Below are 16,366 nucleotides of genomic sequence, written 5' to 3'. Positions count from 1 at the left end.
GAATGTGGTACCTTCAGGTGTTTGCTCCCAAGGATGAACCAGACTTGTGGAGGTCTACAATAATTTTTCCTGAGGTCTTGGCTGATTTCTTTTGATTTTCCCATGATCTCAAGCAAGGAGGCACTGAGTTTGAAGGTAGGCCTTGAAATATATCCACAGGTACACCTCCAATTGACTCAAATTATGTCAATTAGACTATCAGAAGCTTTTAAAGCCATGACATCATTTTCTGGAATTTTCCAAGCTGTTTAAAGGCACAGTCAATTTAGTGTATGTAAACTTCTGACCCACTGGAATTGTGATAGTGAATTATAAGTGAAATAATCTGTCTGTAAACAATTGTTGGAAAAATGACTTGTCATGCACAAAGTTGATGTCCTAACCGACTTGCCAAAACTATAGTTTGTGGAGTGGTTGAAAAACAAGTTTTAATGAATCCAACCTAAGTGTATGTAAACTTCCAACTTCAACTGTACGTCTTCAGAGAGAAAACAAAGAATGACAAATGGCACAGAAAACCAGTTATTGCAGCAAATGCAAACAATTGGAAAATATTTCATATTTTACAAAGTTCATAATTTCATTACCAGAATCAGATTTTCATGCATTTTTACAAGCATTTTTACAAAAGCCAAATATCTTGAAGATGAACATTTAGTACAACTCATTTGATTAAAAAAATGCTGGTTTATTTCCGATGCTCTATGGGTTGGGCAGGTCGAATATGATGGGGGGGTTGGTGGGCTGGAAACTGGCTGTACAGGTGGAGGAGTTGATAAAAGTTGTGCATCCATCCGTCATAATGCCGTACCCTGCAGACAGAGGACAGAGAAATAAGACACCAGAGTCAAAAAAGAGACAATAACAGGTCTGTTAAGCCAGAGATGCATGGCACAGGATAGCCCCCACTGATACAGTATTAAGTGTCACCCTAGTACAGCATCCATGTTAGGAAGTGTTTTGCCTGAAATTGGACTCCTTCCTATAATTGTGTAAACTGCCTAAATTTCGCTGGACCCCACCCAGGAAGAGTAGGTGCCAAGGCAGCAGCTACTCTTCCTGGGGTCCAGCAAAAGTAATGTAATGGGGATCCATAATAAATACAAATACAATACAATATGGATGCTGTACGTCAGTACTCTACCAATCTGCTATTGCGTAGAACCAGGACTATGGAGGACAGGGTACAGAAAACTCACCCTCGTGGATGCCACCGAAGGCGTGGAGCTTGGGTCGGACCCTCTGCTGTACCGTGTTCAGCAGCTCCACACAGCCCACTCTCTGGAGCTCCTTGGGGACCCAGTCACGGAAACCTGTCCCAAACCACACCAATAGATTGATTAACACACACTGGATTAAGCATAAGAAAGATACATTTGTAACGAAAATACATTGAACAACAATTCATTTATAACATGTAGTGAGACCAGTCAGGCACAAACTAAGGGCAACATTTTCCCCTGTCTTAACGCTGTTCGGAATTACATTACAAAACAATGTGTTACTGTGCTGTGAATGTTTGAATGGAACATAGGCAATACATTACATTTTCTGTCCAAAAATGATGCAGAAAATTTAATCCATGCTTTTGTTACTTCTAGGTTAGACTACTGCAATGCTCTACTTTCCGGCTACCCGGATAAAGCACTAAATAAACTTCAGTTAGTGCTAAATACGGCTGCTAGAACCCAAAAATGTGATCATATTACTCCAGTGCTAGCCTCCCTACACTGGCTTCCTGTTGATTTCAAGGTTTTACTGTTAACCAACAAAGCATTACATGGGCTTGCTCCTACCCATCTTTCCGATTTGGTCCTGCCGTACATACCTACACGTACGCTACGGTCACAAGACGCAGGCCTCCTAATTGTCCCTAGAATTTCTAAGCAAACACCTGGAGGCAGGGCGTTCTCCTATAGATCTCCATTTTTATGGAATGGTCTGCCTACCCATGTGAGAGACGCAGACTCGGTCTCAACCTTTAAGTCTTTACTGAAGACTTATCTCTTCAGTGGGTCATATGTTTGAGTGTAGTCTGGCCCAGGAGTGTGAAGGTGAACGGAAAGGCTCTGGAGCAACGAACCGCCCTTGCTGTCTCTGCCTGGCCGGTTCCCCTCTCTCCACTGGGATTCTCTGCCTCTAACCCTATTACAGGGACTGGCTTACTGGTGCTCTTTCATGCCGTCCCTAGGAGGGGTGCATCACTTGAGTGGGTTGAGTCACTGACGTGATCTTCCTGTCTGGGTTGGCGCCCCCCCTTGGGTTGTGCCGTGGCGGAGATCTTTGTGGGCTATACTCGGCCTTGTCTCAGGATGGTTGGTGGTTGAAGATATCCCTCTAGTGGTGTGGGGGCTGTGCCTTGGCAAAGTGGGTGGGGTTATATCCTTCCTGTTTGGCCCTGTCCGGGGTTATCATCGGATGGGGCCACAGTGTCTCCTGACCCCTCCTCTCTCAGCCTCCAGTATTTATGCTGCAGTAGTTTATGTGTCGGGGGGCTAGGGTCAGTTTGTTATATCTGGAGTACTTCTCCTGTCTTATCCGGTGTCCTGTGTGAATTTAAGTATGCTCTCTCTAATTCTCTCTTTCTCTCTCTCTCTCTCTCGGAGGACCTGAGCCCTAGGACCATGCCTCAGGACGACCTGACATGACTCCTTGCTGTCCCCAGTCCACCTGGCCGTGCTGCTGCTCCAGTTTCAACTGTTCTGCCTGCGGCTATGGAACCCTGACCTGTTCACCGGACGTGCTACCTGTCCCAGACCTGCTGTTTTCAACTCTCTAGACTACTGTGATTATTATTATTTGACCATGCTGGTCATTTATGAACATTTGAACATCTTGGCCATGTTCTGTTATAATCTCCACCCGGCACAGCCAGAAGAGGACTGGCCACCCCTCATAGCCTGGTTCCTCTCTAGATTTCTTCTTAGGTTTTGACCTTTCTATGGAGTTTTTCCTAGCCACCGTGCTTCTACACCTGCATTGCTTGCTGTTTGGGGTTTTAGGCTGGGTTTCTGTACAGCACTTTGAGATATCAGCTGATGTACGAAGGGCTATATAAATAAATTTGATTAGAGATTTTTTTTACTGGTAATAGCTTCAAAGTAGGCTAGACATTAACAATATAATACACAGACAATAATATTATTTTAGTTAAATATTAAAAACATAGGCAACAAGACCAGCCTCATTTAAAGCATGGGCCTATGATGGCCTACTCTGGACTATTCATCATCTACCATTATTGTCCCTGTTTTATTCTTATCTCGTAGTCTTCTCAGTACATTCATGTAATTATACTTCATGTGGAAAGGTTAATTAGCATACTCTCCCCCAAACCTCCTTTTGACACTTCCATTTTTGGCTCCACCTACGCAGACGCAAATACAGGTGAGGCGAAAATACCCAACTCGTCATTGCACAGGCTTTGTAGCCCGTTGTGCGTGTTTTTTTTCCAGTGAGGAAAAGGTCACCCAAACTCTGCTTCCATTACTAACAGTTAAAGCCCAAACTATATGTTATTTTGGGTCCGATACCGATTCAGATTTTTTGGAGGGGGAAAATTGACCTATACTGATATATCTGCTAATATACTGTTTTACAGAGGGGAATTTTTTCAATACTGAATTCTCATAAAGTGCCATCCAAAACAGCAATTGTCCAAGAAATATGCTTCAAATGTTGATTTCTAACATCGTGACAATAATGAGAATTACCACAAGTGTTGAGATAAGCATGAGATTCCAGTTAACATCCTATTTATTGAATATCAGCTATCGGTGGAATTATTTCCAGTATGTGCAATGAATGAGTGACACAGTAATCATACGGGCAAATAAGTGCAACCAGTTTTAGCAGTCTGTGGGATAATATCCTACACACTATGATGTGGAATAGAGTGTTTGGCGGTTATATGAACTCAACTCACCGAGGGGAGGTCCGTGGGTCATGAGAACGTCTATACCCTCTGGAACCTGATTCCACTTGTCCAGTAGTGACTGACCGCGGGGAAGGTTAAAACCCCAGCCATTAAACCACGGTGTCCTGTAGAAACGGTTCAAAGGAATCTACATTACACACACCTGCACAAAATACTGAATACAGTATATGTGCATACATGCAATTCAAACACGAACACAGAACTGAGTACAATGTTTTTTATAAATTGCGAGAAAGAGAGAAACAGTTTTTTCCACCAGGACATACAGTTCATTCGTAAAGTAGTCAGGCCCCTTCCCTTTTTCCACATTTTGTTACAGCCTTATTCCAACATGGATTAAAAAAATTGTTCCCCTTAATCTACACACAATACCCCATAAAGAGAAATTAAATGACAAAGCAAAAACAGTTTATTTTTTGCAAATGTATTCAAAATAAAACAGAAAAAACGTATTTACATAGGTATTCAGACCTTTTGCTATGAGACTTGAAATTGAGCTCAGGTGAATCCTGTTTCCATTGATCACCTGTGGTAAATTAAATTGATTGGACATGATTGGAAAGCAACACACCTGTCTATATACAGTCCCACAGTTGACAGTGCATGTCAGAGAAAAAAAACAAGCCATTAGAGGTTGTCCATAGAGCTCTGAGACAGGATTGTGTTGAGGCACAGATCTGGGGAAGGGTACCAAAAAATGTCGGCAGCATTGAAGGTCCCCAAGAACACAGTGGCCTCCATCATTCTTAAATGGAAGAAGTCTGGAACCACCAAGACTCTTCCTAGAGCTGGCTGCCCGGCCAAACTGAGCAATCGGGGGAGAAGGGCCTTGGTCAGGGAGGTAACCAAGAACCAGATGGTCACTCTGACAGAGCTTCAGAGTTCCTCTGTGGAAATGGGAGAACCTTCCAGAAGGACAACCATCTCTGCATCACTCCACCAAATCAGGCCTGTATGGTAGTGGCCGGACAGAAGACACTCCTCAGTAAAAGGCACATGACAGCCCGCTTGGAGTTTGCTATAAGGCAACTAAAGGACTCTCAGACCATGAGAAACAAGATTCTCTGGTCTGATGAAACCAAGATTGAACTCTTTAGCCTGAATGCCAAGCATCACATCTGGAGGAAACCTGACACCATCCCTACAGTGAAGCATGGTGGTGGCAGCATCATGCTGTGGGGATGTTTTTCAGCGGCAGGGAACTGGGAGACTAGTCAGGATCGAGGGAAAGATGAACAGAGCAAAGTACAAAGAGATCCTTGCTCCAGAGCGCTCAGGACCTCCGAATGGGGCAAAGGTTCCCCTTCCAACAGGACAACGATCCTAAGCACACAGCCAAGGCAACGCAGTAGTGGCTTCGGGACAAGTCGCAATGTCCTTGAGTGGCCCAGCCAGAGCCCGAACTTGAAAATCTCTGTAAAACCTGACAGAGCTTGAGAGGATCTGCAGAGAAGAATGGGAGAAACCACAAATACAGGTGTGCCAAGCTTGTAGCGTCATACCAAGAAAACTCGAGGCTGTAAATCGCTGCCAAAGGTGCATCAACAAAGTACTGAGTAAAGGGTCTGAATACTTATGTAAATGTGATGTTTCAGCTTCTTTTGATAAAATTAGAAAATGTAAGAAAAACCTTTTTTGCTTTGTCATTATGGGGTATTGTGTGTAGATTGATGAGGAAAAAATATATGTAATCAATTTTAGAATAAGGCTGTAACGTAACAAAATGTGGAAAAAGTCAAGGGGTCTGAATTCTTCCGGGGGGTGGGGGGGTTCCCTCCCAGATTGGATTTGTTGTTGTTGTATTATTGGTGTAGAAAGACTTGACTTTACTGAACATTTTTAAATTCAGTGTGATGTTATTTTGGGGGCATATCATCTGGGTGTACACCTATGAGAATCAGAAAATATTTTCTAAGTAAGAGAACCTTAAACCTTTAACCTGTCTTCGAGATTAAAGTCTTATTTACAGATTTACTTATAAGTTGTTTAGTGGTGTTTTTGCAGCACACGTGATGGTAGATTTCGCAAAATAAATACCCACTGGATTGATGAAAATAATAATGATATCATTGATTATTTGACATCATGGTAAGCATAGGCTAGCATGTAATTGAGAAGGTTTTCAGGAAAGCCTTTCCATCTACCAGAGGACTGTTTTCATTAGCATCAATACACAAAGTGGTAGACATGCGAACTGCACACACGGACATTCTCGTTGCCCCTTCAGAAAGTTGTTGAATTTAGGTCAATACATTTTGGGAATATTGTTGAATTCCATTTTAATGCCTGGATTCTGTGTTGGACCAGAATGAGGCTCTCCACCACCTATTGGTGTAGTTACGATTCACCATCTTCATAAAATGTTTTCATCATTTATCTACATATAAAATCACCAACAAGCCTAAGCCTACCAGTAGCCTATCCATAGTAGGGAGCCAAATTGATGGTTCTCACCGATTCGATAGGCTACACCGACTGACGAGACACACACTTTAGCATCACTGTCCGGCAAGCCCCAACATCCTAGGAAAGGAAACCTAGGAAATCCTTTGGTTTACTTGTCCCGATGCGATATCATGGATATAAACACATTGCATGATTTATGAATGGCAAAGGGTTATAGATGTACTTTATTCGTTCAGTTTGACCCTTTTTATAAACTAGTCCACGCTTGTTCAGTTGTCAAATCAAAGCACAGTAAATAGCAGGGACGTCGCTAGGCCTATTTTAGGGGGGCTTTAGCCACAGTGGAGCATAGTGTTCAGTTCTCCACCGTGTATTTCTTACTGATGTTTCAGTCTCTTCTTTCTGTAACTGAGGGACTACATAAGCTCCTCCAGAAAGAGACTGGAGACCTGGGAGAAGCTTGTTTCGGCAAACATGCGTATGTGACACACTGATAGGCAAACACACAGATGCATTTGCCACAGAACTTTATGACAGAACCAAAGCACTCGGTGAAATTCACAATATTCCAGAGGCAGATGCAGCAAGAAAGTGCAAACAAAGAGAGATTGTGTGGTGGAGGCCTCCTTGGGTTTAGGTAGAGAATTGTCAGGGATCCCAAACAATGAAAACAGAGTTGTTGCTCCCCTGCTTGGACAAGAAGGATTCTCGACTGTAGATGCAGGTCTGCTCAAAGGCATACAGGCATGCAGCCCCAACTTCCTTGATACATCATGCTTAACTGAGTTTGCCAAGCACTACGGTATTGATGTTATAACAGAAGAGATGTTGGTGGCCAGAAACTTTCTTGCCCGGAGAGGCCGGATGTCCTCCCAAAGATATGCTTGCTGTGCATAACCTCCTGGATGATGATATGTTTCCTTCTCTGAAGGAAATCATTCAGGTTGCCCTCACAATTCCTGTGAGCAGCTGCTCCGGTAAAAGGTCCTTTAGTGCACTGCGCCGGCTGCGATCCTGGTTGCATAAGACAATGGGTCAGAAAAGGCTTGCAAATCTTGCAGCCATGTCCATTGAGGGTGAAGTGCTTAGGCCACTAAGCCACAATAGTGTCATTGACCACTTTGCCACCTTTAAAAATAGGAGGTACACTTTGATGCGTCCACCCACAAAATAAGCATCAAAAGAGAGAAGCAGGAGGAGCAGTTCCTTAATATAGGTTGTAATATTTGTTTGGGATCGTACTTTATCAGATTTTATTCGTAATTATTTTTCCATTTTATTTAGCTCATTAGTTGAATTTAGTTTTGCTCCTTTGTGGATGATACTGTTTTTTTCTAATGGTATAACATGACCTGCATCTCTCGCTCTCTCCCCCCAAATAAAATCCCAAAGTATTTTGGCAACGTAGCACAGCCATTTTTGTGCCTTTTGTTGTTGGATGGATGGGGACAGAGTGGACTTTAATTTCTTTATTTGGATATAATTTAAGTAAGTCATATTAGATCAGTGTCTAACCTAATGTAACGTCTACTTCCAGCTCACACTCTCAAACACATAGAGCCCCTGAACGCAACCCACTCTCCAGATCCCAATCACCTGAATTCTGATCATGTAACGGCTTTCTTCCATAGGTGAAGGAGAGGACCAAAGTGCAGCGCGGCTAGTGTTCAACATGTTTAATAAAAGAGCAAGTGAAACACTACAAACAACATACAAAATAACAAAATGTGCAAAAACCGAGACAGACCTATCTGGTGCAGACAACCACAGAGACAGGAAACAAACACCCACAAAATCCCAACACAAAACAAGGCTCCTATATATGATTCTCAATCAGGGACAACGATTACCATCTGCCTCTGATTGAGAACCATATTAGGCTGGACATAGAAACAGACAAACTAGACACACAACATAGAATTCCCACCCAGCTCACGTCCTGACCAACACTAAACAAGCAAAACACATAATAACTCTGGTCAGGACGTTACAGTACCCCCCTCCTGAGGTGCGGACTCCGAACGCACCCCTACAACTCAAGAGGAGGGTCTGGGTGGGCATCTGTCCGCGGTGGCGGCTCCGGCGGTGGACGAGGACACCACTCCACCACTGTCTTTGTCCCCCTCCTTAGCGTCCTTTGAGTGACGACCCTCGCCCACGACCTTAGCCTAAAAATCCTCCCCAAGGCCCCCACATGATTTTGGAGGTAGCTCAGGACAGAGAGGTAGCTCAGGACAGAGAGGTAGCTCAGGACAGAGAGGTAGCTCAGGACAGAGAGGTAGCTCAGGACAGAGGGGCAACTCCGGACTAGTGGCAGCTCCGGACTGAGTGGCAGCTCCGGACTGAGTGGCAGCTCCGGACTGAGTGGCAGCTCCGGACTGAGTGGCAGCTCCGGACTGAGTGGCAGCTCATGACTGTAGGGCAGCTCATGACTGTAGGGCAGCTCATGGCTGTAGGGCAGCTCATGACTGTAAGGCAGCTCATGACTGTAGGACAGCTCATGACTGTAGGACAGCTCATGACCGTAGGGCAGCTCATGACCGTAGGGCAGCTCATGACCGTAGGGCAGCTCATGACTGTAGGGCAGCTCATGACTGGCTGACGGCTCTGGACGCTCATGGCTGACTGTCGGCTCCGGCAGATCCTGTCTGGTTGGCGGCTCTGGCAGATCCTGTCTGGTTGGCGGCCCTGGCAGATCCTGACTGACGAATGGCTCTAGCGGCTCCTGACTGACGAACGGCTCTGACGACTCGGGACAGACGGGCGGCTCTAACGGCTCGGGACAGACGGATGGCTCAGACGGCGCTGGGGAGACGGATGGCTCAGATGGCGCTGGGGAGACGGATGGCTCAGATGGCGCTGGGGAGACGGATGGCTCAGATGGCGCTGGGGAGACGGATGGCTCCGATGGCGCTTGGCAGACGGCCAGCTCTGACGGCGTTGGGCAGACGGACAGTTCAGACGGCGTTGGGCAGACGGGCAGTTCAGGCGCCGCTGGGCAGACGGGCAGTTCAGGCACCGCTGGGCAGACGGCAGACTCTGGCCGGCTGAGACGCACTATAGGCCTGATGCGTGGTGCCGGAACTGGAGGTACCGGGCTGAGGGCACGCACCTCAGGGCGAGTGCGGGGAGGAGGAACAGGGCTCTGGAGATGCACTGGAAGCCTGGTGCGTGGTGTAGGCACTGGTGGTACTGGGCTGGGGCGGGAAGGTGGCGCCGGATATACCGGACCGTGAAGGAGGACACGCGCTCTTGAGCACCGAGCCTCTCCAACCTTACCAGGTTGAATGGTCCCCGTAGCCCCCAGTGCGGCGAGGTGGAATAGCCCGCACTGGGCTATGCAGGCGAACCGGGGACACCACCTGTAAGGCTGGTGCCATGTACGCCGGCCCGAGGAGACGTACTGGAGGCCAGATATGTTGGGCCGGCTTCATGGCACCCGGCTCGATGCCCAACCTAGCCCTACCAGTGCGGCAAGGTGGAATAGCCCGCACTGGGCTAAGCACGCGTACTGGGGACACCGTGCGCTTTACCGCATAACACGGTGTCTGACCAGTACGACGCCCTCTCACTCCACGGTAAGCCCGGGGAGTTGGCTCAGGTATCCAACCCGGCTTCGCCACACTCCCCTTTAGCCACCCCCCCCCCCCCCAAGAAATTTTTGGGTGAGCCTCTCGGGCTTCCAGCCTCTCTTACGTGCTGCCTCCTCAATCCACCGCTCCTGGGCTGTGGCTGCCTCCTTCTCCTCCCGAGAGCGGCGATTCTCTCCAACCTTTGCCCAGGGTCCTTTTCCGTTCATGATTTCCTCCCATGACCATTCCTCCTGGTACCGCTGCTGCTGTTGCTGCTGCCCGTTGCCACGCTGCTTGGTCCGGGTTAGGTGGGTGTTTCTGTAACGGCTTTCTTCCATAGGTGAAGGAGAGGACCAAAGTGCAGCGCGGCTAGTGTTCAACATGTTTAATAAAAGAGCAAGTGAAACACTACAAACAACATACAAAATAACAAAATGTGCAAAAACCGAGACAGACCTATCTGGTGCAGACAACCACAGAGACAGGAAACAAACACCCACAAAATCCCAACACAAAACAAGCCTCCTATATATGATTCTCAATCAGGGACAACGATTACCATCTGCCTCTGATTGAGAACCATATTAGGCTGGACATAGAAACAGACAAACTAGACACACAACATAGAATTCCCACCCAGCTCACGTCCTGACCAACACTAAACAAGCAAAACACATAATAACTCTGGTCAGGACGTTACTGATCACACCTGTATGTCATTATCACACACTATTTACTTCAGTTCTTTGCACCGCATCATTGTGAGGTGTTGTTTGTTTTGTGACACACGCCTATTCGGAGCTCTGTTTTTCCCGTGATTTACTCCTCCAGTGTATGATAGTTTTTGCCTGCATCACTAACGATGCCTTTTGCCTATTCCCTGCCTGTACCTTAGCCCATTGGATTTCCTGTTACCCACCTATTGCCTGATCTCCTGGACGACGTTACTAGCCTTTTCCCTGCCTGTACTGTTGCCTTTTTGGACCCCCTGTGTATGACTTTCTGCCTGCCCCTGGACCCAGCTACCTGCCTCCTCCTATGGTCATTTACCAATAAACACCTGCTGCGCCCTGCACTTGAAACCAGCTCTCTGTCTCCCATCGTGTTCATTACACACAAACTATGAGACTGGTATACCTTTAGCTAACCTTGACCAAAAATAACCTTATTTTGATAGATTTTACACCCACTGTTCCTTTAAAAATACACAATGAAAATATGTTGGGGGAGTATGCCCAGACCCCCCCTAAAAGAGGCTTAGCCCCTCTATCCATGAATCTCTGGTGACATCCATGGTAAATAGCAAATGCGCCATGAGTCCGCATGGCTGGCTATGTGAAACACGTGAAAGAAAATAAATGAATATGCCACTCGCTTTATGACTGACAGGCGCCTATCCTATCAATAGATCGCTAGAAGATGCCCAGAGAAAAAGAGAGAAAGAGAGAGCTGAAGACAGCGAGCCATAGCGGGAGATAGAGGGCTATTAGATGACCAGGACATTCATTCTGGCCACACGGCTGTGCCACAGCATAACAGAGGTCATCCAAAGAGGAGGCAAATTGATTAAGCTGTCAGCATCAATGAGAAAGAGCATGTTAAGAGATTTATGTCTCTCCTGGGACAGGCCTCGTAACACACACATCAGTATGTATGGGCAGCCCTGCCCTGACTGCCGCCTTTATACCGACTGCTCAGACAGCCAGGGAGGTAAAGAGATGGCCCGGCCTCGTCGGCCAGACAGCACGGCACACATCATCAGGCCACAGCTAAATCTGTCCAGAGCTGCCTGGGAGAGGGTGGGGAGACGGACGGGGGGCGGAGTGGAAGCTCTTTGGTCTCGACTAAATGAACGCCGATAGCTGTGGCTTTATGACCGATGTGGCCCGTGGGGCATTTATCAACCTGCCTGGACAGTCTAGGCTACACCGTGGCGCAGGTCTCTCTGAAGGGTTCAACCCAGGGCTGCTGCTGCCTCCGGGGGACATTAACTACATACAAAACACTCCAGATTGATGCTTCCCTTCTGACCAAAGATGCATTTCCCGGTTCGAGTCATTCCAGTCCTAACCTAAAGAATCTGGCGTATAAGAAACGCATGCGCTCCGTTCCTTTCTTAACGGTCCCGACGAGAGAGAAAACATGTCAGGGGTAGGTTCTCGTCTGCACTGTTCAACCAATCCAGTAGATGTGGAGTTAAGATGCATTGTCCTCTGTTAAACTCCAGGCAACTCTTTCCATTTCCCCTGATGCCTCTAGTTGTTTCCAACCCGCTGAGGGTGTTCCAGTCCAGGTAAGCCTCTGGACCAACTTTCACATCGAATAATGTGAGTTTGAATCAGGCACATTTTGTATAGTGTGGCTTTCAACTAAATGAAAACATAACTTGCTCCTACTGCCAAGTTCAATTCAAATGCAAATTTGATTTGTATGGTCTTGTTACATATCAGCATTTCTGTTAAACCCCCCCCCCTGTGCGATAGCAAAGGCCTGCTGACACAGCTCTGCACTGCGTTGCTCACAAACAGCCAATTCATATTGACTGCACCTATATATTTCCCTCCAGGCTAGGTAACACTGCCTTCTCCAACCTTGTGACTCAAAGCTGAGCCTGTTCTGTGTTAGAACTGGATCCTACTGCTGACACCAGTGCACAGATTAATCCTGCGTTTTCCCCCGGCGTCTCTCTCGATCCCAGCAGAGCAGACAGAGATGAGAGGTGAACAATGAGCTGTGCTGCTCAGCACAGGAGCCTGTAAGAGACAGGAAGTGGAGGGGGGGGGAGGAGAAGCAGGCTCCGGGCCGGAGGACTCCATTATCTTCACATGCTGTGGGGGAGCCGGAGCAGAGGGAGCAAGAGCATCACCTCGTTGGGGGGGGGGCTTGGGAAGAAGGTACACATACCTCTTTATGTTGTCATACCGTCAGAGGATTCACGACAAGACAAAGACCAGAAATAGGGGGGGGACAACAGAAAAAACAACCTTAGCATCCCCCAATTTTATCATGGACAAAAATGATTTAAAGTGCCCACATAGGCCTAAACATATCAGCAAAGATTGGGGGGGGGGGGTAGGATATTGAGGGTAGCTGGACCAAGTAGACATGAGATAAGATCAGATGAGATTTAACTCTGCCTTCTCCCACTGTGGCTGTCATCACTAGGCTAACTGACAGACTACCTCTGGCCACTGCTGTTGTCTCCTGTTGGGGAATGATCCATCAGGACGTGTGGAGCGCTGGCCTCCGCTGTCTGCCCGGACTCAGGCTGATAAAAGAAGTAATGCTAGTTCCTGCCCTGCATGCCTGGGCCCTCTGCTTTAAGAGGCCAGCGGCAGCTTGATCGTGATTGATGACAGAGTAAATAAAGCACAGTGCCTGCTTTAGAGCATGGTGTGTCGGGGGGTATACACATGGGTGCAATCCTTCACCATTGCTAGGGCTAGCGTTTCTGCAGACCCACCCCCCTCCGGCAGGCAGGCAGACATTCGGCAGATAAAGCCCTGCAATAACAGCCACTGTCTGGACTTGCTGCTATCTGATCATCACCTCACTCTCTGTCATTACACACACACACACACACACACACACACACACACACACACACACACACACACACACACACAGTACGTGCGCACACAACGTACACACATGCAAACGCAAACACACATTTCTCCTTTTCCAAGCATAGATCTGACAACGTCCTCTTGTTAAATATGCCAACCTGTACAGTGTACATCGTCTTGACACAACAAGCTATGCGTGTCATTGGTTTGAACTTTATCAGCATGTGAGCTTGGTGACCTGTCAGCTGAACCGAACACAGAATGCAGACATGGGCCAGACATTTTTTGCTCTAAAACAGTGCCCCAACCGCACTCCTAGCTTCAGGTTATTTATGAAAGCGGTCAGGTCAGCCACTAATGCACTGCCTCGCGAGTCCCTCAAGTCTCTCCAATCTAAAAGGGCTACTGGAATCTTCAAATATTAATCCACTCAGTCAGGACTATCTGTGGGTAGTAGCACTAGACTAGAAGTGAGGGGCATAGGGCTGTGTATGGCTGTAATGTTGAACAACTCTCTGCTGCAGCAGAGTGTTACTGAGAGGGAAATTAAGGGCCTGGGGATTTCCTGTCTGTCTAGTCTGTCTGTAGTGGCATAGGATGCTACATACCTGGACACATACTCTGTCAGTCACAATACTGACATGAGGAAGCTAAATGGTAAAATGCTGCATTCTTCTGAGTAAAGCCTACCATCTCCTGTTTCTCTCTATCGCCTGCCCTGGCCTGGACAGATGGTCTTAGCTTCTAGCAAACACTAGTCACACTACACTTCACTGTGTCGTGTACTCAGCCAGGCTTGTTGTGACACTGCATGGGTGGTCCAATCAACCCCTCAACCCCACTGAGTAGGCTAGCTGCATCCTCCTCAGTCTAAATGTCACCTGGTAGTACGATCAGCTCTTCTGCATTCATTCATTTGCTAGTCATTGAAGCCTGGGAGTGATCATCAGTAGTCTACACACACCACAGAGGGCTGCACACACACGTCGTCTCGTCCAAGGTCTCCTCTACCGAGATGGCTCTGGATGACCCTGGTTAGTCAAACGAGCCGCATAATTCATTGTGGTAAAGGGCACTGCACTGGTTGGTTATTTCACAGATCATTACATTGTGGTGCTAGACGGAGGCTGTTAAAGCACTTGTGATGTCACTGTAAAAATGTGGATGATGTTGAGGTAACAAGGCTCTGGCTGGCTCCTGGGGGGGAGAGGTGGTGGGGTAATAGCAAGGCCTCTTACCGCTGACTGACACATACAGGGACTGAGGAGGGGCAGGCTCACAGAAACACATCGCTAGAGAAATTGGCGTCAGCGGTGGGATTTGAGCCTAACACCTGAACATCATTCAACCTGGACACATAAGTCAAAGGCCCTAGCCATCCGAATCCCCTGTGGCAGGCTGGAGTTCATCCAAAATGGTAATCCTCTGAATAGAGGGCAGGCATCTCCTCCTCTCGTCTGTGGGTGTTCATCCCATTCCTAATCTGGGTCATACTTATTGTCTGCCTGACCCACTCTTCTCTCTGCCCCCCCCCCCCCCCCCTTTCCTTCCCTCTCCCCCCACCACCACCCCTATGACCCCCGCCTGCCTCCTTCGTGGCAACCTGGCCCCTCGTCCTGTGCGCAAGTTTGCCCTGCCTACCTGGCGCTGTGTGAGAGCCTCCCGCGCTGTGCTGCAGTCAGCCAGAGCAGGACAATGCACTGCTGAAAGATCTGAGGAGGGTAGCGGACATGAGCAGCTAATTAACACTGACGTGCAGCTTGCACCTCCAGGTCAAAGGTCACTTCACAATCAGTGATGTCAGCAGGTAAGGCCTCGCAGGAGCCTGTAGGGCAGATTAGAGCAGCATTTCAACATCTCCCCTGTGTGAACCAACACTCCCAGAGGCTGAGCATAACCATACACTCCCTTGTGGTTTTGATTTGGGGAAGGAGAACAGACCGTGGCCTGTTTTCCCCAGGCTCTCACGTTACTGCTTCTTCCTCTGAAGTGATGGATCTTGTGGAACAGTCCACTCACCAATGGACAGATGGACATTCAAAACCTGACCAAAACCGCTGCTACCCCAAAGACACTTCTATTACATATTGTATTATTACATTATTATATCCAGCTATATTCTGGAAAGTCTTTATTGAAAAGTGAGCTGAAGTATTTTGTCAGAAAACTAGGGCGGGGAATTGCCAGGGACCTCACGATATGATATTATCGCGATATTTAGGTGCCGATATATGTATTGCGATTCTCATGATTCCATATGACTTGCGATTCGATACTGCGATTTGATTGCGATTTCCAAACATATTGCTCACAACATGTCTTCCGCAGAGAGACAAGAGAGCATGAGAGAATTTGTTTTGATCAATCATCGAAAATAAGTGCTGAAAACACGTTGGCTCACTATTTTTTTTAAAGAATACAGAGAACAAGCTGTAGGATGAAAAATAGGAGAGTTTTGGCACAGGTGCAGACTAGCGCTAGCTAACGCTACCTAGCAAAAAATAATAATAATTCCAAATAATATAATAATTCCAAATAAAGTCATACTGTGTGAGGTAATTGTTATCAGACAAGTTGTTGTGATGACAGAATTTTCACACATTGAGGGGTAATAGGGATTTCCACCAAGTGATGCTGAAAAGTGGAGCCCTTACCTAGGGAGTTGGAACCTCATTTCAGATATGCCCTTTATTTCTTCGCATAAACACACAACGGTCATTTGAGGCTATGCTCGCATACTGTTGCCGATTAGTCAGGCAGCTTCCCATTCCCATCTATTCATCTGCTACACAGATGGACAGAAAAAAATCAAAGCCACACATGACATTAAGACAATGGCCAGTCTACCAGTCAATAAAGTACATTGCTAGCTCAGCATGAGTGTC

The 16,366-nt window shown here is 47.1% G+C and overlaps 1 protein-coding gene across 1 annotated transcript in view; it reads right to left on the bottom strand.

Annotated features, from left to right (window-relative positions):
* Nucleotides 1-461: 461 nt before the first annotated feature.
* LOC120053516 (metallophosphoesterase MPPED2-like) overlaps nt 462-16,366 on the bottom strand; it is a 45,507-nt gene continuing 29,602 nt past the window's right edge. Inside the window, exons 4-6 of the mRNA XM_039000649.1 lie at nt 3,926-4,041; nt 1,200-1,313; nt 462-812 (exon numbers count right to left, since the gene is read on the bottom strand). Coding sequence (XP_038856577.1) covers nt 703-812; nt 1,200-1,313; nt 3,926-4,041 — 340 coding nt within the window. The 3' untranslated portion in view covers nt 462-702. The remainder of the gene's footprint in view (nt 813-1,199; nt 1,314-3,925; nt 4,042-16,366) is intronic.

This window comes from Salvelinus namaycush, chromosome 9 (assembly GCF_016432855.1).
Source record: "Salvelinus namaycush isolate Seneca chromosome 9, SaNama_1.0, whole genome shotgun sequence".
Classification (NCBI taxonomy): domain Eukaryota; kingdom Metazoa; phylum Chordata; class Actinopteri; order Salmoniformes; family Salmonidae; genus Salvelinus; species Salvelinus namaycush.
This window is presented reverse-complemented; position numbering and strand designations above follow the sequence as displayed.